Source organism: Bicyclus anynana, chromosome 17 (genome assembly GCF_947172395.1).
Source record: "Bicyclus anynana chromosome 17, ilBicAnyn1.1, whole genome shotgun sequence".
Classification (NCBI taxonomy): Eukaryota; Metazoa; Arthropoda; class Insecta; order Lepidoptera; family Nymphalidae; genus Bicyclus; species Bicyclus anynana.
The window spans coordinates 13,717,871-13,743,853 of record NC_069099.1 but is presented as its reverse complement, the minus strand read 5'-3'; the positions used below and the strand labels follow the sequence as shown (position 1 = coordinate 13,743,853).

General features: G+C 36.5%; 1 protein-coding gene across 1 annotated transcript in view; it reads left to right on the top strand.

The window, feature by feature from the left end:
* Positions 1–25,510, top strand: part of LOC112049489 (tumor necrosis factor, alpha-induced protein 8-like protein 2 A) — a 45,649-nt gene extending 20,139 nt beyond the window's left edge. The window contains exons 3-6 of the mRNA XM_024087371.2: positions 16,878–17,011; positions 17,736–17,894; positions 18,625–18,722; positions 19,147–25,510. Coding sequence (XP_023943139.1) covers positions 16,878–17,011; positions 17,736–17,894; positions 18,625–18,722; positions 19,147–19,318 — 563 coding nt within the window. The 3' untranslated portion in view covers positions 19,319–25,510. The remainder of the gene's footprint in view (positions 1–16,877; positions 17,012–17,735; positions 17,895–18,624; positions 18,723–19,146) is intronic.
* Positions 25,511–25,983: the final 473 nt, after the last annotated feature.

Here is a 25,983-nt window from a genome sequence, read left to right as displayed (position 1 = left end):
CTAATCGTAATGAGAACTATTTGTGAAATAAATACAAAAGATGTATGAATAAACACTTTATTCATACATGAAATGAATTATGATTAGTAATTTAGTATAACGAAACAGAGATGCGATTTGGAATGGAACCCGTCCGATGCGATGGCAGAAGTGAGAAGAGCAATAGACATTACATTTGACAGTGACATGAGACACATGACATGAGCGTACCAAATGTGACTGTGCTGTGAAAAGACTGTGCTAGGAGTGGGTACGACAACAGTCCAACGGCGCGGGGATCGAACCACCACCCCTCAGTGATGAGTCCAACCGCTCTTACCGTAGAGCTATTGAGGCTATAAATATATTATACCTCGTATGCTGTAGTAAGGTGCGGGTGACAGTTGCCTACTACTATAGAAAAACTGTACAGTTGTCAGTTTTGCGCATTTTAATGTCTTTGAAGACGAGTTATTAAAATATATGTATCTATATTTTTTTCTTGGACGAGTTAGCCTGCGATTACACCTGATGTTGAATGATGATGATGTCGTTTGTTAGTCTAAGATGGAAGCGGGCTTATATTTGGAAGAGGTACAAGTTCATTTTACCCGCACCTCTGACGGTTAACTGAACAGACTGTACAGTTGAACTGCAGGTCTGTAGCTCGCGTATGAGATGTGCGTGTGAATGTTATTTGCTCGTGCATTACAAATGAGTCACCTGGACATAGTTGGTCCATGAGTCTTCGGATGTTTATAAGAAAATATGTTGTTATTCTGACCAAAACTGTTTTTATTGTCCGGCAAGTTCGTTGATGACACTCCCATGATATGCGGGCGACAGGGGGAAAGACTGCGCGGGTATGAAATCGTGCGTGCGCGGAAATGAAGTGCATCAGTCGTGAGTTTTTCATTCATCGACACAAGCCCCCCGGCCCGCGCGGCCCATCGGGAGTGTTAGGAACGAAGTTGTCAAGCTATAGTCAATGAGTCTTCGTTTGTTTTTTAGAAAATTCCAATCAAAACTCTTAGTAAAAGCGGAGAGATGACAAGTTTGTGATGTTAAACTCCCGAGTATACAGTGAACAGTTGATTCCGGTCGCGATTCTGCATTCTGTAACTTTACAACGCTGTGACATCGTTCGTTTCTACGGCAACTTCGTTGTTAGCGACGTCGTCGACAAGTAAAATAGCGGAATTGCACCCCTGATAAGGATCTTTTCAGATTAAAACCCGTAAACCCGTAAACCTCCATAGGAGCTGCTTGATATAATTCCAAATCTCCCTCTCTTATGAGAAAGAGGCAACTTATATAATAGATTATTAATGAAAAGGAGATGGTCCATTTCAGGTCCACTCTTGTATCCCGTATCATTAAAATTTAAAAAATACAGGGTATTTGTTAAAATATAAATAGATGAATAAATGTAACTAAATAAAATGAAATAAATAATATTAAAACCCAAGTTTTTGAGTTATATCAAGATGGCGCCCATAAAGCAACTATGACATGACTTTTGACAGCAAACGTCAAAACGACTATTACGTTGAAAACGTCATCAATCCGCCATTGTTACTCATATTAATGATGCATTTCTTGGGAGATAATGAATATTATTTCGAAAGAATTAAAGTAAATTCGTAGATTTGTATAATAGTTAATAAAATTATTTTCTTTTGTTTCCGCCATGGTACAATGACTGATCCTGGGCTCCATACAATTTTGGACCATCTCCTTTTGAAAAATCCCTGAATGTAACGAAATTATTAACTACACTCCCGATCAATTCACCAATATTCTTTTTCAATGCGCTTTCATTTGAGATCCCACTCGATATTTGCAGACATTCAATTGTTCTTCCCCACTTTCACCCCCCCACAACTTTTAAACGGCTTAACTTATTTTCAACAAACATGTCTAAAAACTCCCCGTAAGCCACCTTTAATAAAAAAAACTTCGATAGTTATGGTGCCACAGACAGACTGACAGACAGACAGCAACACAACACACCTCTTTTTGCGTTAGGGGTTAAAAATATGCTAATGACAATGAAGTTTTTGCCCCAATTGTTTTAGTGAGCCAATTAGTATATCCAATTGCATTGTTATACCCTGTTCTCACAGTTGGCAAATGTTCTGAGGATTTGTAGGTAATATTACAAGGCAGGTCGAGCGTGTCAAGGATATCACTTGCTCCAGTTTCTAGGGTTACTGGGTTGCAACTGGATTATCAAGTTTTACCTGAATATCCTATTATGTTCTTGCTTCAGAAGTTTAGTGTGAGAAGTTAATTTTGAGTGGTTAGATAGAGTTTGTTGCTTTGTTTAAATTATAAGATAACCTTTTTGCTGGTTTGTGTAACTTAATAAAGAGGCAGCTATTCGATTTTTTGTGTCTGTTTTTATTTATTTTATGCACGAGTTGGCTCTGGCTCTGAAACTACTGAACCGATTTTGAAAATTCTCTCACCAACGGAAAACTACGTTATTACCGAGTAACACAAGCTATAGTTTCCCGTATTTTTACAAGAATGAAAACTATGCGAGTGAAACCGCGGGGCGTCTGTATAACATACATACCTAAACCTAGTTAAGGAAATTCTTGAATTTTAACGAAAATTGGAGACCATAATATTTTACTCTCCAAACAGCCCTTCTCATTTATGACTCACATTGATATGGGTTTCAATAGAGGGTCCAACACTCCAAATTGAGGTCGCAATCTTGGGTCCTTTCATATTGAATTTATGATTCCAAATGAGTAGGCCGTCTGCCTCGGATATAAGCTGTAGCTGTGATCCCATTTTAAATATCCGACAACTACAAAATGTAGGTTCGAATCCGGTCCGGGGCATGCACCTCCAACTTTACAGTTGTGTGCATTTTAAGAAATTAAATATCACGTGTCTCAAACGGTGAAGAAATCGTGTGGAAACCTGCATACCTGAGAATTTTCTCAATTCTCTTCGTGTGTGAAGTCTGCCAATCCGCATTGGGCCAGTATGGTGGTCTAAGGCCTAACAACTCTTATGCTGAGAGAGCTCAACAGTAAAACGAATATTGGTTGTTAATGATGGAGGTCTTGAATAATCAAATAATCTTAATCGAAGTACCTATTCTTCTAAAATTAATATAACGATTCGAGCTCTGAACCGCTCGTTCTAATTAACGCGGTCCTGTATCTCACGCGGGGTCAATGCCCCCACGACGTGACAATTTGGGAGTTTTAATAATAATTGGACCTCGTTTAATCCCATGGTGTCCCTCTGCTCTAATTAAACGTTTCCAGAAGTTAGTTTGATGTTTTTATTTATTTTAATACAAAAACTTGTTTTCACCGGAATTCACATCGTTCATCGTTCATATAGTTCATATACTTGTGTATATGAACTCATTGGTCACGTGGTAAGCTGGTTCAGCTACGGTCAATGAGGTCCAGGGTTCGAATCCCGGGTCAGGCCAACAAAAACAAATTGGGATTTTTCTTACAAGGAAAATCTTAATAGCAGCCTGGAGAGCCTCGGAGAGCACGTAAAGCCGTCGGTCCTGCGCCTAATCTTTCACCGGTCGTGTCGGTCTGCCGTCCCATCGGGTTTCGAGAGTGAGGGAAGAGAGAGTGCACCTGTGCTTGCGCATACACTTGTGCACTATAATATCTCCTGCGTACATGGTTAATCTCACCATGAGATCAGCCGCCGTGACCGAAAAGTCGGTCGGGAGCATATTATTATTATTATACTTGTGTATGACGGCTGAAATGAGCTTAGCGTTAGGAATTTTGGTATTCTAACTACTGCTAAAGTATCTGGTTTGCTTCCTACCATATATACAGATTAATAAAAATAAATAAACCTATTCAGAATAAATTCTCTAGAATGTATCTCCAGATTGCTATGAACGCAAACTCTAGGTTTATTTTAACTATTTACCACTCCATCATGGGCATACTAATGCATCACCAGTTACCACAGAAGATTGATACCAAAATCAGTCTAATCGAATGTCGGGAAGTGGCTTGCAAAGTTTGTAAGAGTAGTTTGACAAGTAGTTAACCCAGTAGGATAAGACTTACCATAATAACAAAAAATACCATCTTATCTCCCAAGATGATAGACTTATCATTTAATAGAGTTAAAGTTGTCTTCCTCCGTGTAACTGATATACATCTCGAGTTAATTGGACACTGCATTGTCGGGGAGAATTGTGGTCGCCCATTCAATTGATACAGTCGCTTAGATATGTTGTGGAGGTTACTGACTTACGAAGCTCTTATGTTATGCCTTATTTGCCATTAAACAGCTTCCTGGATCAAGACAAAACGTATAAAACCAAATTTTACAATCGTGTGTGATAAAGTGTCTTTATTAATATATATCCCACTTCTGAAACTAATCTAATTTGAATGTTTTAACACTGTTTATGGTATGGAGTCGTTATTCCAGACCTTGGGACTTCCACTTCCATTAACTCTTGAAACTATCTACATTGCCCATAACCTACCACATCAGTTTTGCGATTTGTTGATCTATGTCAGTAAGTTTGGTTCTTTTGTGAATCTCCTCATTTGTGTTTCTAATCGAAATCGTTATTGACTTACGAAGACTCTTGTGTGATGCCTTATTTGCCATTAAATAGCTTCCTGGATCAAGAAAAAACGTATAAAATCAAATTTAACAATCGTGTGTGTTAAAGTGTCTGTAATAATATCTATCCCACTTCTTAAACTATATACTAATTTGAATGTTTTAACACTATCTACTGTATGGGGTCGCGATTCCAGACCTTGGGACTTCCACTTCCATTAGCTCTTGAAACTATGTGCATTGCCTATTACCTACCACTGTTGTTGTACAGTGGTAGGTAATAGGCGATTTGATTATCTATATCCGTAAGTTTGGTTCTTTTGCTAATCTCCTCATTTGTGTTTCGATTAGAAACACAATTAAGAAGATTCGCAAAAGTTAATTTCAATTTGGATTTCGAAATCAGAAATAGAGATATTTGTATAGGTAATATACAATAATTCAAATATGTAGATTGAAATCTTCTAAAAAATTTTAAGGTTAATTTAATTTAATCAATTTTTCTTTAAAAATCGAAGCTAGAAATCGGTCTCTAAATTATAACCAAAGCTTTCTAAGCCGCGCGGCGTCAAAAAGTTTAGTTTATATAACCAGTACAATATTTCCTGGTATATTTCCCTCAAACACATAAATATACAGAGCAGAAAATACTAAAAGCACAGTACGCATGACCGAGCATAATATAAATCTCACGGGTTTTCTGCGACGAAACTTATTACGCTTTATATGATTTAGTTGGAAACAAATTTACGGTTCACCGGAAAATATGCAATAGAACATAAAACATAAGTTTCATATCAAATCCTTCCTTATTTACTATAATGTGATACATTATTATGCGCTTTTCATTGACCAAGCACGTTTTGTTATTAGAAAACTTTATGGAAACCAAAAATATGTTTGTTTTTTTTCTTTGAAACGGACTGCTCTCTATACTATAAGTCTCGCTAGAACTAGAAATTGCTGTACTAATTTTATAAAGCTGACTAGTTTGTTTGTTTGTTTGTTTGAACGCGCTAATTTCAGAAACTACTGGTCCGATTTGAAAAATTATATCTGTGTTAGAGAGCCCATTTATTGAGGAAGGCTACGAGTATATATTATCCCTGTATTCTTACAGGAACGGGAACCACGCGGGTGAAACCGTGCGGCGTCTACTAGAATTGTTATATGTTTTGTTTAGTTTGTATACTCTACAGCATTGAATAAAAGAGAATTGGGAAAGCTCCTTTCTTAATTGTAATGTTACACTGTCTTTAATTATAAATTAGATATACTTTGAAACATACCTACATTTAGATAAAACATCCATAAATAAACAAAGTGTTAAGTATTAATTACTCAACCTATTTATGTAAAGTAGAAAGTAAACAAGAGAAAAAGTAATATATGAAGTTATCTCATGGCAACTTTTTTCTTTCTTGATAACTGTACTTACTTTCTAAATAATTTGATTATTTATATAAGATAGTTAATTAGCCTTGTTATCATTATTCAAGTTTTACGACATGGGTACAATCCTTAGCTAATTTATAATTTAATTGTGCCCAATTTATCGTTGGTACGGTCTCTATTTGTAGACCAGGCGTTGTGACAAGTTTCATTTAAATTCATTCAGTAGTTTCCGATTCAATACAATAACATAAAAAATTCTTGTGGTTTTTTAATGATTAGCTATATGATTATATATATTGTGATAATGTCATGATAAAAAATTGTATATCTATACTTATATTATAAAGCTGAAGAGTTTATTTGTTTGTTTGATCGAACGCGCTAATCTCCGGAAATACTGGTCCGATTCGAAAAATTGTTTCAGTGTTAGATAGCCCATTTATCGAGGAAGACTATAGGCTATATATCATCCCCACATTCCTACGAGAACTGAAATCACGCGGGTGAAACCGCGCGGCGTCAGCTAGTTAAGAATAAAACAAACAATTAAACTCATACAAAACATTTGTTTAGTACACAATAATGTTGTTGGCCTTGTAGTAAGTCCTTATAAACGCTGATACTGATGATGACAATAATGATAATGATGATGGCTGATGATTATATATTGTACCTAGTTACCACAATGATGATGACATGTTTTTGACGTGACAACGTCTTATAATTCGATGAAGCCAGATGCAAACTCGAAAAAAGATGACGTCATGCGTCGTTCCCTCGCTCTAGGGTTGCCAACTTTTTTTACAAGAAATTAAAATGCAACCATTCCATCAGTATTTTCTGACGTCACATTCAACTATCGTCAGTAAACCGACTTTACAGACAACCGATTTTTTTTCTTTGTCGTTTAGCTTTCGCTTAGCGTGAGTTCTGGCCGATGTTTATCATATCACGTGAGCAGTGTGAAGTGTGTGCAATTGTTGCAATCGTGTATTGAGCGCGGGTAATGACACCGCCCGCGGCTTGAATTGCAATTGTATCGGTAAACGATTGAATACTCTATCGGCTTATATCGTAATGCTTACATTATGTACGAGTATGAATTACTTCATATGGGCGGAGCACATAGTTCGAAGAGCCGATGGACGTTGGGGTCCTAAATTGGAATGGCAACCCCGCACTGGTAAGCGCAGTGTTGGTCGACCCCCACCAAATGGACTGACGACATCAAGCGAGTCGCAGGAATTTGCTGCAATCGTAGATAGAAGCAGACTAACTTGTTAGTAGGAGGATGAGAGTCCACACCCCTTTCGGTTTTTACACGACATACAGGAAGGCTAAATCGCTTGGCGGTACGTCTTTGTCGGTAGGATGGTAACTAGCCACGACCGAAGCCTTCCATCTGCCATACCTGGACCAATTAAGAAAACCTCCATCGGCCCAACCGGGGATCGAACCCAGGAACTCCGCCTTGTAAATCCACCGCGCATACCACTGCGTCACGGAGGCCGTCAAAAATAATAATGATAGCGTAGTCGATTACGTTCAACAATTCAACCCGGGATCGATCCGGTTAGAAGAAATTACTTTCGGCCCTATGTACTAGGTGCGAAAGGAGTTACATATAGGTAGGTAGGTACGGTACATATCATCATTTCAACCCATATTCGGCTCACTGCTGAGCTCGAGTCTCCTCTCAGAATGAGAGGGGTAAGGCCAATAGTCCACCACGCTGGCCCAATGCGGATTGGCAGACTTCACACACGCAGAGAATTAAGATAATTCTCTGGTATGCAGGTTTCCTCACGATGTTTTCCTTCACCGATTGAGACACGTGATATTTAATTTCTTAAAATGCAGACAACTGAAAAGTTGGAGGTGCATGCCCCGGACCGGATTCGAACCCACCGGAATCAGAGGCAGAGGTCATATCCTCTGGGCTATCACGGCCGTATGTACTAAGTGTGAAAGGAGTTACGTATAGGTAGGTACCTACACCATATATTACACAACTTTGGGCGATACCCGCAAAATATATTAGCATATCGCGTGATATCGCGGCCTTGGCTAATGTTCCTCACAATCAAACGGAGAATTAAGCAATGTCAAGTTGAAAGCCGCTGTCGTGCCGCGTGCAATCAAATAACCGTAATGTACCCTTGGGGTATGGTGATACGCAGTGCCTTTTATGGAATCCCAGTACCTTCATTGAATAGTGGATTATAAAAAGGGGGTATAACAGGGCAGGGTGTGGTGTGTAATTAATTGATTTATTCTGCTTGAAAGAAGGATAAAACGTTTATTTGAAAGGGGAATGCTTAGCGGCCAACACAACGTTGGTCTCAGGAACTCAGGTATACTGGGTTACTGGGTTCCTAAGTCCAAGGTCCATAAGTCTTCAAAAAAGGTTTTCGAAAAAAGATATAATTTAGGTTGTATGGTCTATTCAAAATTTTGTAGCAAACTTATTTTGATAAAGTAATGTTTTCACAATTAAACAAGAATTATCAAGATTTTAAGATACATTGCTAATTGCCATGACTGGGGATGGGCATCCCTTACCAGTAGCGTAGCGTGCCTTGGAGGGGCCCAGTATCAAAATTAGTTGGGGGGCCCAAATGAAAGATTAAGATTTCTTCACAAAAGAAACAAAAATGCTTGTTTAAAAGAAATATGACAGCGACATAATCTATGTAGGATGTACCCAACTTTTGGGTGCACGCTTGACCCGAAAAAAATCAGATTGACTTTATTCACTGACGTGAAAACTACAGTTTTTAGAGTTGAACTTCCAGTTCGTTGTGGGTTACATTTTAGTATTTTTGGGGGCCCCTATAGCCCGGGGGCCTCTATCATTAATACACTGATACGGTAGCTACGTCCCTGTTCCTTACCAAAGTATTATATGTAGTGTACGATGTCATATCCGGAGTACAGACAGTACATTCAATTCAACTGTGAACGGTGCAGTTGTCAGTTGCCTACACACTGAACAATTCGGCTGTACCTACAGTTAAAACTGTAGATCTGTAGCCTGCCCCGTCTAGCAGAGCAGTCGGTTACTTAAAAAATTATAGTTTCGGCTAAAAACTGGCCGAAAATGATGCTGAAGCTGAAATTCGGTTTCGGCCGGAAAAACTAGTTTGGTCGGACAGTATCAATTGGTCCGATACTCAATATAAGTATAGCTGCCCCCCCCCCCCCCCCAGATACAATCCTGGCTACGCCCATGCCCATAATATAAATTTAAATAACTCCCCACTCGTATGATAACGTAGGTACTTAGATGTATTTGACCTTCCAGTCGCATTAGAAAATTTATCCAGCGTTTAACTGACTTACTTAGGTACCGAAATATGTTTAAAACAACCAATTTATTAAAAGCCCTGTTTGCCTACCACCACCGAAGATTATGGTGTATTAGGGAAATTGCTTCACTGACTTAGCAGTTACCAGACAAGGACAAGCTGTGATTGATAGATTAGTATGGAAAGCTAATCGAACAGATGGAATTTCCTAACATTTTCTAACGGTTGGTCGGAATATTCGGTCGAATATAAAAGTTGTGCCGGATTTCGCTTAATCTACCTGCGAAAACTTTTTTTTTTCAATGACCAGCTAGACTGCGGTTTTCGCAGATGATAAATGACAATGCAATGCAATGTTTGAGATGGCAGCAGGCTAACTTACAAGAGGTTAAAGTTTGTAGTATCTGTTTTACCCATACCGTATGTTTTCTGTGCCAATACTTCTGACGGTTTCCGCACAACATCGTACCGGGACTGCTTGGCGGTGTCTTTGCCTATGGAGGTCGAAACAAAGCCGACGAGCCATTTTAGAAAATATAAAATCCTAAATTATCCTGAGCTTGGAATAGTAAATAGGAACTGTGTTGAAAGCCAAATGCGCCGGCGTGGTCGTAAAAACTAACATACGAGTACATTATTGTCGAAACTATGTAGGTATTAAGGTCAGATCAATGACTCCCACGGTAGTCGAAGACAAAATCTGTTTTTTTATGCTTTACAGGTACTACAATCTCACCTGATGGTAAGTAAGTAAGTAAGGTATGCAATCTAAGATGGAAGCGGGCTAATTCATAGGAGGAGGATGAAAATCCACACCCCTTTTAGTTTCTACACGTTTCTACCTGAATGCTAAATCGCTTGGCGGTACGTCTTTGCCTGTAGGGTGGTAACTAGCCACGGCCGAAACCAATTAAGAAAACCTCAATTGAACCCAGGACTTCCGTCTTGTAAAATCCACTGCGCATACCACTGCCCCACGGAGGCCGTCAAAATAACATCGAAGTAGTTAAATGAAGACACGCGAATTCCTGTAAAACGCATGACTAGTTCGTTCGTCACTGTTTAATTTTGTTTTTTTAACTACACGCCTTTAAATAAATGCCATTTAAACTTTAACTGGGAAAGTGAGTCACCGCTAATGACTTCGCAGTTTTATTTTAAAATTAAAGTTTACTGCAGTATGCTAAAAAGCTACGCTATACCTAACTGGTTTATGAAGGAGTCAGAAATTTCAAAAGAAATTAAAAATAGTCCATTCTATTTTTTATCCAAGTCAATATAGGTCTGCCGTCTGTTTTATGGTACTCTTTATCTTTTTCTTCGCCCGGGGAGACCTCTGTACCTGTTAAAAAAGACTTTTCCTTCTTCGATATTAAGTGACAAACTACGGAAGCTTATATTAGTGATCTCCCGATGCATTTCAACATCGCTTGCTGTATCACCTCATCGGGTTACGCCTCAAGTGTTAGTTTATGAGCACTTTCTGACCCAAGTCAAAACCCTTTCCTTATTCAATCCAACCCAATCCTAAACCTTATTGAATACTGCTCCTGCCAATTAACGCTAGACTCTCTGACTTACCCAGGTCAGGCCTCTTTTCTTACAGGAGAAGAAGTATGGACCTTAGAATAAAAGTTCAATATTTCATAGCCTGAACCAGGACATCGAGACCCGAAGTCCTCTGGACCAACGAAGTAGTTCCTTTTATATCACTCAAGTGACGGCATTCATTAGCTCATTACACTAATGCGAAGTCCGGGCGGGTCTCTATTACTACATAGTATAAAACGAAGTCGCTTTCTCTGTTCCTATGTATGCTTAAATCTTTAAAACTACGCAACGGATTTTGATGCAGCGATAGATAGATTGAAGAGGAAGGTTTCTAAGTATAATAACATCCATGGTTCCTGCGGGATTTGTGAAAAGCTGAAATCCACGCAAACGAAGTTGTGGGCGTCCGCTAGTTAGTATATAATGCTGGTGCAGTTAGTATACAAAAACATATTGGATGGCGAGTGACCATCCAATAAGTTCACATTTGATAAAACTAATCGCGTGTTGGTACCAAGTCATTCAGATTGCAACACACAGTCAGTTTTATCGGATATCCTGTCGTTAACGCTGCATGCACGTGGACTTATTGGATGGTTACTGGCTAGCTTATAGTGCGTATTAATTTAAATTAACTCAAAAAGCTGATAACGCTGTTGTTTTAATTACAAGGACAATAGTTAAACTCAATTTAGACTTGTGACTCATTTCGTAACAAACCGCAAGTATACCATACCGTACGTACGTATAACCGTAAGCAAACCCTCAATACAATATGATATTTAGTTCGGTTCGGTTAGTAGTTATATATATTTATTTATATATATTTATATATATTTTATATAGTTCGGACGCAATTCCAATTTTATTTACAATTCAAGGATTAATGAAAGACCGCTATTATACTTATTAGCAATTTTAATTCAAAAAACTGTTTTTTTTTTACGGCCTCCGTAGCGCAGTTTGGTGGTTACACAAGACGGAGATTCTGGGTTCGATCCCCGATTGCGCCGATTGAGGTTTTCTTAATTGGTCTAGGTGGGAGGCTTCGGGCGTTGTACGGTTCGGTACTATGTCGTGTAGAATTAAAAACTAGAAGGGGTGTGGTTATATCCTACTCCAAGTTAGCCTGCTTCCATCTTGGATTGCATTATCACTAACCATCAGGTGAGATTGTAGACAAGGGCAAAACATGTAAAGAAAAAAAAACTAGAAGAAAGAAAAAAGGATGGCCCCAAGTTGGCGTCTATAATACGAGACAGGGGTGCTAAATCCCTGGCAAAACTTAAAAGAAAATGGTCAAGGAGAAGCATAAAAACAGACAGTCAACCTTCAATGACACTTCAAGAAGAAGTTAGTCAGTAGTTAACTTTAATTTTAAGTTTTTGTCTATTATTACCACCGTTAGATTAAATTAAATTTTGACATATACCTGACCTAAATTTTGACAAAAGTGCTTGTAAACTAATGTTACGAGGGCCTACGAGTTCCATCTAACAAACTATAAATATACTAAACTATCTATATGTTATTATAAACATTGTCTGTTATTTGCTGATAATAATTCTTCAATGTCATGATTACAGTTTTTCGTTTATAAGATACTAATTTGACTAAACCTAAAGATTCTATCTTTAGCTTTATTATTTAAACTCAGATTAAAGTAAACTATTTACATTTAATAATTAATTTAAATATTTTAATGATATTAATTTCATAATGTTAGACTAAGCCGTAAAACTGTATAATTAAAAAGTAGTTGTAAGATACAGAAACCATTTTGAATTGTAAAACTGTTTGAGTCATAGTCGGTAATTATTTTGTCGTCTGGTAGTCAGTCGAGCGCGATCTTTGTTGGTGATAATACACTTTGTTGGAACTATACGAAGATTTTCATTGCTGAATACACATTCCTGACGTCACGCTGCCCGTCTCAGTAATACTAAGCCTCATTGAAATAAGAGAATTTTTAATTTTGAATTTTGAATATCTTGTGTGTGACTACTTAAACCCTGAAAATAAGTTATCGCTCTGGGATTTTACGTTATAATTAGGTTCTACTGTGTATTCCTCTCGGGAGTATAAAGGTATTCCCCGTATACAGGTAAAATAACCAAAAGGTTAATCAACCCGACGAGACGAGAACACCATTAATGCGATATTAATTTGCATAACATGATGAATATCCCGTGGAAAAGGTTAACGACACTGCAGATCTTTGGAAGAACTTTTAATAAATTATGTTCTTAGACATAAATCATTTATATAGATGTGAGAATTTTAGTACCTAAATACTGAAGGCAACGTATACAGATGACGTCCGTTATTGAAAGGAAAATCATCCTAACTAATTTGTTTATTATGCTTTCACGCATAATAGATTTTAAAAAAATCTTTTACCAATCAAAACTTTTTTCAAAATTCAAACTTCAAACTCGAACGAAATTTTTTCAAAATTCAAACTAGGGACCCCAACGCCCATCGGCTCTTCGAACTATGTGGCCTGCCCATTGCCACTTCAGCTTCCCTACTCGCTGAGCTATATCAGTGACTTTGGTTCTTCTGCGAATCTCCTCATTTCTGATTCGATCACGCAGAGAAACGCTCCATCGCCTGCTGAATTACTTTGAGCCTTCTAATAAGGCCCATAGTATATATACGATATAATATATACGAGTATAATACCTATTTAAATTAATGGTACTAAATTAAGGTGTATGAATCTGATACATTATCGCCTTAGGATTTAAAGAAAGCTCAGATAACGATAGAGTGAGTGTTCGGATGTAAGCTCCCATTCGCACGAGAGTTTTTTTAACGGACGTTAAAAAAGCGTTCAAAATTTCAAATACAACAAATGCATTCCCAAGTACCCATATGTTCACACGACAGCGTTTTTAAAACACGACGATTTTTATCGAGCAGTGTTGCATTTTCAATTTTGGGCGTTGGAAATAAACCATGAATTTGAAGAACGTTATACAGGTAAGCGCCAAGTACCTATCGCGCTGAAATAACGACTCAACGAGTCACCAAAGGTAAGATGGGGCCCTAAAAATATGACCCCCACCGTAAGTACATAGATACAGATTATAAAAACGTGTTGAAAGCAATTTAATGATCGACATACAGCGCTAAAAGCTACAGGCAGGTACAAACAAAACAATAAAAGCAATCTGTTATGAAACACGTGAGATCAATTGTTCTATGTCGGAGACGGATTCAATTGACTTCGCTGACGATTGGTGCTGTCACGGACCTATGCTTAGCTAGATACCGGACGACGCCCATCCAATCGTTAGTGTATTCTTGGTTCACTAAAGCTGGGATTTCTCTCTCAATATAGAAGGGATTTGGCGCTTAGACGGATTAGGCTGATGCTCTAACACAAGTCAGCATACTTAGGGTGATAATAAGAACTTAAGCCAATGACTTAATGTGAGGGTCTAGAAACGGGGATGTAACATCACATACTCATATTTCCCCATTTAGACCAGAAGGTTACAGAGAAATTAATGAAAGAACAATTCAATAATTCATTGTCATCTTCAATATTTCATGTTGTCAATGAAGTATTACCAACTTTAAAACTTAGAAGATCAATCAATGAATAGCTTTTCTATGTTCCGAAACTTGCTTCTGGTGTGGGTAGTCAAGACTGATGGACCGCTGTTTTATATCAATTTACGTCTTTTGCGACCAGCTGCTACTCACTAATGTGATCTTTAATAACAACCTATTAGAATAAATATCAAATCAACTGAGAACTGTCATCTACCGGTTGTCAGTAGGCGCCAGATGATTTTTTTAAAATAGAATTTCAATTTCGTATATGTCAATTAACATGACGTCAAAGTTAGTGAATTACCCTTCTGGTATTCTTTTGATTCGGATTCTTTTCTCTGTAGCTGTCAAAGAAACTCTGCTTTCATTGCATTAAGGTTCAAATGAGTAGATACACTATCATTGTATGTGACGTAGGTATACTTTTGGATAGCACTAAAAAGTCCTTACCATCGTTTGTAGCATAAAATGGAGTGAACAAGCAGGGTCTAGTCTCATACAAGTCCGTGATTGTTGCCGTATTGAAATAAATTATGTACACGAAACACGAGGCATATGAATAGCACGAGGTAGTTATTTTTGTTTCTCAATAACGCGTACATTTGCAAAAAAACAAACAAGTTTCCTTATTATTAGTCTATATTCATCGTCATGACGGCTGTTCCTCAGTAAGTAGGTATTTTAAATGTTAACTATATCAAAACCCCAGTTGATTTATAGAAAAACAATCTAAAAATATCAGCATTTAAATTTAAAATAGTCCAATTATTATCAGCCTATTTTAATGAACTGCAACAGAGTACAGGCTTTTTCTCTTGTATAGGAGCCCGTCCGAATGGAGTTTAGATCCACCACGCTGGTCGAATGCGGGTTGGCGAGCTTAGGGTAACGATGACAACTGAGATCGGCGGCTTTAGATGCTCTCCGCGGCACAAGGGTTCTGTAACATTACCAACTTCCTAACTTCCTTCCTTCCTAAGAAAATCCCAACAGCGCAACCTCGAACACAGAAGCTCTCTGTGACTGCAGAAGCTAAAAGTCTCAGGGGTTGCCTGTAAGATTGCTTATAGCATCATCATTATCAACCCATATTCGGCTCACTGCTGAGCTCGAGCCTCCTCTCTGAATGAGAGGGGTTAGGCCAATAGTCCACCACGCTGGCCCAATGCGGATTGGCAGACTTTACACACGCAGAGAGTTAGTAAAACTCTCTGGTATGCAGGTTTCCTCACGATGTTTTTCCTTCACCGTTTGAGACACGTGATATTTAATTTCTTAATATATATATATATATATATATATATATATATATATGCTTATAGCATATATAAAGCCTTTGTGTATAATATTTCTTCTTCTAAAACTAGACAGACGAGGCAATCAAAATAGTCCAATATAATACACAAATTGAATATCGATTGCCCCGCACGTGAGTAACTTTGCTCAATCGACTGAGTTAAGGTCAAGTGTTGAAATGAAAGAACGTCTCTGACTCTATGTTTAGTTACTAGTGAATTGAATTCTTGAATAAAAATATGATTATTATTTATTTCTTAGTATTACGTACATAGTATTTCCTGAAAGTGAAAGCAGAAAATAATTTTTATAAATCGTCGTCATCAACCCATATTCGGCTCACTGCTGAGCTCGAGTCTCCTCTCAGAATGAGAGGGGGTTAGGCCAATAGTCCACCACGCTGGCCCAATGCGGATTGGTAGACTTCACACACGCAGAGAATTAAGATAATTCTCTGGTATGCAGGTTTCCTCACGATGTTTTCCTTCACCGATTGAGACACATGATATTTAATTTCTTAAAATGCACACAACTGAAAAGTTGGAGGTGCATGCCCCGGACCGGATTCGAACCCACACCCTCCAGAATCGGAGGCAGAGGTCATATCCACTGGGCTATCACGGCTCTTTTTTTTATAAATCGACGTAACAAAAAATAGTCCCCATAACCCATCGAAGTTTTTAGGGTTCCGTAGTCTACAAGGAACCCTTATAGTTTCGCCATGTCCGTCTGTCCGTCCGTCCGTCCGTCCATCCGGAAGAACCGAAGAGCACTTGACCGGTTTTTTAATTTTGTAACCGCCGCCTAAAACATAGACCCTTTATGTAGGTACAGATTATTATTAGTAGGTATTTAGCGATGTTAATAAATTATTTTATGATATAGTCCCCAAATGGGCGTGCAAATGGTCCCGTAGTTGTAAACCACCAATATTTAAAAAACAAAACTTTTATATAATAATTATATACAAATGTTTATAAGCTAAGTTCGTACAGGAAAACTTTTGTCAGATAAAATTAAGTAGGATAGAATATTTTTTTATTTGTCAAGTAACAAAGGTAACGAAACAACTGACAGAACATACAAAAGTGTAAGTGTATCAGACTTATTTACGACTTTAGAACGTTCAGACAACAGATGAGATGATAAGCTAACAAGTGAGAAAACGAAATATTAAAGCATCTCTTTCTCTTGTTACAGCGATGGAAGGCGGCGCGTGGTGCGCTCGCGACATCTCCCTGCGCGCGCAGAAGAAGTTCCTGTCTAGAGTAGGGGGGGCCGCCAGCGCTCGGTCCCTCGTCCTCGATGAACACGCGGCTAAGCTGCTCGATCAGGTGAGCTTCTTAGAGGTTATGCTATCCTGGTGCATTGCTTGTTACCTGGTTTTCTAGCTAGCTCGCTCGCTTCGACGAACATGTGGCTAATCTGCTCGAACAGGTGAGCTTCTTAGAGGTTATGCTATCCTGGTACATTGCTTGTTACCTGGGTTTACACTCTACCCAGTTAAGATCAATGTTCATGCTAACCTTAAAGTTATTACTGTCTATTTCTTATATAAGATACATCGAGTAATCTTCTTAGTCATACTACCCTGGTACATTGGCCATGTCTTTCTCTTACTGCTCGGGTAAATAGATTCTTAGTGGTCAACTACTTTGGTATATTGATACGACTCATCTCAGGCCTTGGTAATTTAATCATCTTAATTTTGTAGCTATACCTTGGCACAACCATTGCTTACCTCCTAAGACATATTCACGGGGTCTGGGGCCGCTACCGCTAGCTCGCTCGTCTTCGATGAACATGTGGTTTAACTGCTTGATCATGTAAGCTTCTTAATGGTCATGATATCCTGCTTGGACTTGGAAGAGATTGCGAGAAGAGAAAGAGAAAGTAAGTGATGAATTGATAGAAGTGAGTCCAAACTTAGTTCGTGGAAAAATGATGATCAAATACCAAAAGGATTGTTTATAATATACTTACATAGGTGATCAAAGTTACTAAAAATTGTAATTAGATCTTATGAGATGTAAAAAAATATAAATATTGATGTTTCAGTTCCTCACCGTACTCCGCGAGCGTGTAGAAAAGAGAGAGGCTGAGAAGCTTGTAAAGCATGTGATCAAGGCGGCTGTGAAGCTTGGCGTGCTTCGGCGACACGGACAGCTGTCGGCGGCGGACGATCGAGCTCTTGCTGCTTTCCGCTCAAAATTTCATGTAAGAGCTGTTTTATTCAGTGACAAGTTGATTGACAATGTCTATCATCTATTTTAACATGACCAAAATCTTTGTTCTCAGAATTTATATGATACATACTGTGATGTGACGGGTAGCAGCGACAGACCTTCCCTGCCTGACATGTTCTCCATGCCCACACTAAACAATTTATGATAAACAATAATCACAAAACGTTATTTAGCATTAAAACAAAATCACTAACATGACTGGCAGCATGACGGTGTCTACGCTGCCTAACAAACAACTGAGCTTAAGTTATTGAATATCCTCTTATTTATACCAACACTGATACCTCCCCTCTACAATAACATAAATAATGAATGTCAATGCCACCTGTGAACGAGGATCTTGTAACAATACATCACCACGCCTCATTCCTGTAGGGACAGGAAGAGACTACGTCCTACCAGTTAACATGATCCTTGCTTGCTCCCTCGCTTCTTTCATCCTTTTATACAAGTTCGTCGGTTTAAGGTACTCTTGACCTGGCCTTAAATGAGAATTTTCTGGATGGTCTTCCAAAATTTTCATTCATCCTCGCTTTATAAATTCCTTTTGTTCGTCTCCTTTCATTTATCCATTCAACCTGCCCAAACAATCTAAACGTAGCTATCTCGATCTTAGTTACTACATCTTCTATACCACACTGTTTTATTCTAATAGGCTGCAGAATTATACAGAGTAATAGCATTTAAACGTACGTTTTCAGACGGTGTTGATGGCTGTGGTATCATTCTGCGAGGTGGAATTCTCCTACGATCGAAACTTTCTCCAAGATGCTCTTCGCGACTCCCACCAGTCTCTAAAGTATGTATCCACCGTAACTCTTAACTTTGCCCAGGGTTAATTCCAGTTAGGTACCTATAATATACCTAAGTACGTATGTAACTTCTTCATTTAATCTAAATTCTTGAGAAGAAATAGGGAAAGCCCTGTTTGTTGCACCTCACAATTCTTTCTATAAATTTCTACACAGGTTATGTAACTTTTGTACGAGTACATTCCTTTACCAAAATTTGGTCCAGAGGTCTGCGCTTTATGAAAAAACGGAAGAAATAGTAAGCCAGACTCAGCAGATACATCTTGGCATGATATTAGTAGGGATATATTAATTTACGAGTTTTCCAAACGCACCTTGATTTTTTCTATTTTAGTTTATCATCATTAACCAAAAGGTATATGTAATACATTTTTAAATTATTGTAAAATTTTGCAAATGTCTCATTTTCAGATCGGTGGTAGAGCGACATCTTTCAGACAAATCTGTCTCCAGATTGGCTGGAGTATTTGGCCTTGCTTCAAGAGGCGACCTCTTAGACTCCTTGTTCGCCGGACAAATTGATGAGAACGTCCTCAAACTCAGCAGGATGCTTCGGAAAGAGTTAGACAGGGGGCTGCTATAATCCGACAAAATGAAACAAAGTGTGCCGTCCTATACAAAAGCTGTGCGTATATACCATCTTAAATCGGTATCATAAGCCTCTTACGCTTCGACAATGGGATCACTTAAGTCATAATCTCCAATGAAGATATGAAGAACTTTTAGATGACCCACTATTGCACGTGTTTCATTAGTATCGCTTCGTGCATGCATATCACAAGCACTGACAGTTAAAGTTTATTATTATTATTACCATATTTATATTATGCTCTCTGTAATTAAAAATAAATGGTTTAGAGAAAGGGTGTTTTGGGGTAAGTAATTAAAATCCAGCTAATATTGTATGCTGTGAGAAAAAAATTGCATTACATTAATGCATTTTAATGTTCTTTCTTACTTTAGGCGTCTCAATACACGACAAAAGACGTGTACAATAAAAAATGCTTTTCGGATTTTTGTAATTACCCCCAAAAGCACTTTAAAGGCTTAGACAACTATCAAGACTATTACGAATACTCAGTGTATATTATTTTATTTATATTTTAATTTTTATATTGTTCGTTTAATATTCTTCTAATTTTATTTTGTGTAATTCAGTTTTTTCTGAATCTCTGGTCCTTTCTCAGTAAAAAAATCATTGCTTTACTTACTTCTATAAATAGATTAAAAAATAACTTTACTAAATCTATTTGAACCGCATACAATGTTATTAGTACTTTACTGATATAAGTAAAAGTAAAAAAAAATAAACGTTAATTTTATTTTCGTGTTTAGTTTATGATATTTTTGTTATGTACAAACATTTAGTTGCTCATATATTATACATATAGATATATGATTTTAAAACTTTTTAAGTATAAAAAGATATACTTATGAGTCTTATGACACTGTTTATCAACCGATATGTTTACCAACTTTCCTGTTTCCCTAATTTAAGAGGAAAATAATCTTTTAGAAGGAGTATGATATTATGCCTATGTAAATGTTATTCAAAGCTTTATATAAATGATAAGTATTTAAATATTATAAATGAGACAATTTAAAAACGTACAATTTAGAATTTGGTGTCCTGTTTTATATCGTGTCTACAAGTATATTTTTGCCTGGTAACTCAAGAGACAAACAAGAAAACATTTCTTCAAAGTAAATTGGACCTAATCACTACTGTTTAAAGTTTATTTTACTTCATCGTACACATCTTAATCCATGTTTATAAATATTGCCGAATTTGTGTGAAGTTGCCAGGTAAAAATCAAATTAGAATATATTTAATGTGATTAAATAAGAAAAAGGTATAAGACAAAGTACTAAAAAACCTACTTGCCGTATATTTGCCAATGTACTACGAAGCTCCTAATATCTTGTTTAATTAGTTTGAATGAAATGAATGTAATTATAGTCGCGTATAAAGTTACTTTTTAATTTTGCTGCGACACGCTTTGAGGGCTGGGAAATTAACATAATTATTTTTACATTAATACAGTTTTTTTCTACTCATTTGGGTCATATTGAAGAGTTTCTTACGTTCAAAAATTAATATGGCAAAAGCTATTTAATTTTAACATCATTTTTTTATAATATTACAAATTTTTAACATCAAAATCGCCTAAGCGTGTCATGGATTTCGTGACAATTTTTAATGAACTATTTTAACCTTGCCAGTGTTATTCGTGTTATGTTCGTCTATAAATTGATTTTCAATTTGTAAATATCAAAAATGTAGTCAATATTACGACAAAACTATTTGTACATTGAATAGTTAGTGGTTAAGGCAATATATAGACCGTTACCAAAACAATAAATTATTACTAATTAAGCAATTGTTAAATATAAGTTATTTTTAATTGTCTAAGTGACGTTTAATTGTAATTAAGTTCGTTTAATTATGACAATAATTATTTTATTTTAGAAATAATTCTCGATATTATGTATAATTTCTCTATTATATTTTAAATTTTATGTTTGAATGAATAATAAGTTTTTGATTATTATGTAGGGCCATGAGACTCAACGCTCTAATCAAAATCGCTCTGCTAAACAAACGTTAATATTATTTATATACTATTATGATATTTAAACAAAAAATGCTGCGAAAATAAGCTAATAATAGGTATAATTTTCAGACACCAAAAATTTAAAAGCTACATTTTTCAAAATTGGATATAGATTTTATAGACAAACACGCCCCAAGTTAGATCACACTATTGCTTCACATCAGGATCAATTATAGCGTCATATTGTAAGCACCACAGTCAAATAGTTTATATTAATCTTAAATATAATCAATCTTTCTACTAATATTGTATTGAACTCTTCTAACTTATCGTATCTACACCTACTTATAAAAAGTGAAAGCCTATTTTTCCGAAACTTATTTATTTTCTTTACTAAATCAAGATACAAAATAAGGTTAAATAATAGATTCTACGTTTGATAAAAACGTATAAATTTGGACCAAACCTGTTATATTAGAATAGTTCAAACATATCTGAACTAACACCATATCTCTCTTTTTAGCAATAAAACTTAATTAATTTAATGTTTATTTTTGAAAATCTATATTAGTAGCGACAATTTACACTTTGCACAATACTTGCCACCTAGCTAGGTAAGATGCATATTAGACGATCCAATCACGAATGGATTATAAAATTAAATTTTATATTATAATGTCCAATGAAAATTAAAACTAAGGAACATTTTTATTTTACAAATATTTAAAAAGATAAGAACAAACACCTAGTAAATAAAAAATATTACTTTAGCGACATTCGAATTGAGTAATTAAACGGAAAAATCCTCGAGTGACATTCAAATTGAGGATAGAATCCCACAAGTACACGACCAATAACTTTTTCTGCTGCATTGAATTTATTGTCATCAGCTAGATAATATCAAAGAAACGTCCGTGTAGAGATGTATTAAAATGACAATATGATATATGAATACATAATTTATAAGCTTGAGGTGTGTCGTTTTCATATTCTAAGTGTTTTCACATTTGATGTTAGAATTCTTTGTCGTCATTGACATATTAATAGATCGGCAGTTATAACTAAGTAGTCATGATATAAATTCGATAAATTAAAATACCACTGTGTTAAATACACCTAGTTTAAGAAATGTAACTACTAAATAATACCTGTCATCTAAAATGCTCTTGGCTTAAGAAATTCTCGCAAAACCGCATCGGTCGCCGTACGTACGGCGCCATTCGTATCGCCCGATGCCGTGGCCAGGCTAAAGTTTCAAGGTACCGTATTCCACAGTATTGGTATCATGGTAAGACGTATTAAGCATCAAAAGCTTTATACGCCAGTCGGTTAGTAAGCTGAATTTACATAAGGTCGACAGTATTATTATAATTTTCAGACCTACTCCTCGCACTTTGGAAAATTCTCATGAGTAGACTCTTCTCGGCCAAAACTCCTGTCATTTTTACTCCTCACATTGTTAGTCGTATACCCACCGCGCAGCCCATGTCACGAAAACAGTGTGTCTATCCCATTGCTTTCTTTCTCTTATTCTTTATTATTCAAGGAAGTTATCAGTAATTACTCGTATACTTATGCCTTTGCAAATTTTCAAAAAACTAGATGAGAAAGATGAATCAGCCATGACATTAAAGACACCTTTGTAAAAAGTTTCTACTGCCGATCTAATAGTATACTATCATAAATGAGTATTTGATGTACCTAATATCATATGCTCCATTTGCCTTGATGTGTAAAACAAAAGCGTCTTACTATTTAAACACGATGACCAGTTTGTATTTACATTTGCATATATGTCATAGTTTGTGCCAGCCTTCTAGTCTGCTCTACTCTCGCAGAACTACGCAGGTATGCCTCGCTGCAATATGTTTCAGATATACGCCTTGTTTTCAGAGCGTACTTGAAGTTAGGCACATGCTATATCAAGAGCATTGGAAGTAGTCGTTAAAGTCATGACAATGGTAGAATTAAGTAGCGTTGATATCGATGTGTTTTCTTATTTTCCAATGTTCTATGTGTATATTTAAATGTGTTTAGGCGTTTAAAATGCCGTGAGTTACAATGAAATATATAAATGGCTAGTCAGCATCGTGGTCGTCATGTCTGATAATTTTTTAATCAGGTAGCTATAGTCTGCGCCAACGCTAAACGCTATTATAACACCGTTGGGATGTTTTCATATTCACACACTACCATTCGGATTAGAGTGAACTCGAAGATTAGCGCGTACTATAGTTTATCTAGACTTGTAATGCACGATTGTCGATGGCATTCGCAGTTTGTACATTTTATTGTTAACTTAATTATGTCGTTTACGATGTAGTCATATCATATATATGTGTGTTTTTAATGTTACAATTGATGATTTAATCTAAGTAAGTTAACAGTGAAGAATATAATTTATTACTTTGCTATTCTCAGATTAAAACCGATAAATAAAAAAACGTTATCCTCAACCGACCTTCCAATATACTGTACGTTTAAAAAACATCGGTTCCTCAGGAGATTGGATCTTCAATGTTAAAATAAAAAGTGTGAATTGTCTGTTTTTCACTGAGCAAAAAAAATCATTGTTAAAAAAACAACAGTAATTTTGAAAAAAAAACTAAATAGTTGGACACAAAGGCACGTCTATCAAACACATAATTTTGATATATTTTCCCTCAAAACGGGTAATTTATTGTAACTTAAACTTACTCAAGTCGTGCACTCTGTTCGCATTTTAACACCGACTAAAAAAGTAATCATTAATGGAGTTTACCTGGAACAGGTTAATGGTCGACCTGACTTAGCTTCGACGAAGTCCAGTCTAACTACATTATACACTACCTTCTTAAGTCAATCATAAAACTCCTTTGTCGTATGATCATCGTTGGTACACTGAGATCTTTCTCAGTCTACCAAATCGTATCTCCAGCGTGAGCCTATTATAACATGGCCGATCGAAACAGAAATTAAGTTAAAATTTCTTTTTAACCGACTTCCAAAAAGGAGGAGGTTCTACGTTCGGCTGTATGTATGTTTTTTTGACTAAATAAGTTGGAATTTATTTTAATTTTATTAGTCATAGCACACTACCGTGACGCTGTAAGCGTAGCGCCTAGCCGTAACCGAGTTGACGATGAGGCAAAAGAGGGGAAAGATTACAATCCCTTTCCGAGTTGATACATGTACTATGACCTTTACATCGGGTTTTTGCACCTTGCAAAAATGAAATATCTCATCAAGTTTCATTATAATTAATGAACATAATGTATTCATATCAGTATATCGTTCGTCGGATCTCAATATATCATTTGTAATCACAATGGAACGTCGACGTTCAAGAGTAGTGGTGATGATTTATCTCCGAATTTCTATATCCTATTTATCAGCGGTATATTGGTAGCAAGGTTATTAGTCAAACTGCCTTATTATCATGTCCTGGATATAAGCTATTTTAGCAATTGTCTAGGGCCTGAGACGACCCAGAAAAAAACGAGCTCACAAAAGTTCGAAAAAAGTAAATTCCAATATGAAGTGTATATTAAAGATAGAGGGGCACACAGGCCCCCTATATTTAAATTAACTACAGAGAAATAATTTAAAAAAAAAGTGTTAATAATTTGAAACGCTGAAATTGCTTTAACTTTCGTGTGCTCGTTTTTTCGTTTCCTGGTCGGCTCTGGTGACTAGACGTGGTACCAGCGGCGTAGCTACCGTCGTATCAGCCGTATCAATGATACGGGGCCCCTGGACTACAGGGCCCTTACGTGTGAAAGCAAAAATTAGTAAAGTGTAGTTGGTGCTTCCCGGAAAAAAAATCATAATAAAACTGAAGAGTTTTCACTTACAAAATGATAAAAGTACAAAAAAACTCGTTTTCTTTGTGAGAATTAGTTACCCTTTAATTTACCCAACAAATGTCGATACAAGGTCCCTCCAAGGCACGCTACGCCACTACGTGATACCTTAAGCAATTGTTTAAATAGCTTATATGCCGTGATAAACTAAGCAATTTCTTAAATAGCTTTTAAGGTAATCCAGGACTGAAGATAATATTAGTCAACAAAAGATCATAGCTTTTTAGCATTAGCTACCTAACGCAATCTACCGATGAATTACAGATAGATGGGATGTTGAAAACGGACGTTAGTGTAAACTTATTTTCAAGTTTGTTAAGCTGTGTTATATGTACTAAGATTTGATATCAAATATACAATTGATAAATAAAAACATAATTTGTTTTTTTTATTTTATAAAATCCTAAAAAAAAAAACAGAAATGCGTGTTACACTTTTTACTTTTAGCTGTACCTACCTGATATAAGTAGGTAGTTAGCTTTTTTTATTTTTTTTTTATTAGAAGTTTGACAAACCCTTGACGGCGATCTCACATGATGATAAATGACGATTCAGTCCAAGATGAAAACGGATTTATTTGGAAGAGGCACAATTTTATTCTACGATACCTATGCGGCATCGTACCGGACCTCTAAATTTCTTGGCGTTACTTATATACTACCACCAGACCAAACGTGAGCCAATTTAGAAAATCCATAGGTACTTTTTAATATTATAAATGTGAAAATGTGTGTGTCTGTCAGTTTTGTCCACCTTTCGCGGCAAAACGGAGCGACGAATTGAGTTTTTAAGTGGTGTTAGTTGAAAAGATGGAGAGTGACGTAGACTACTTTTTGTCTCTTTCTAACCTC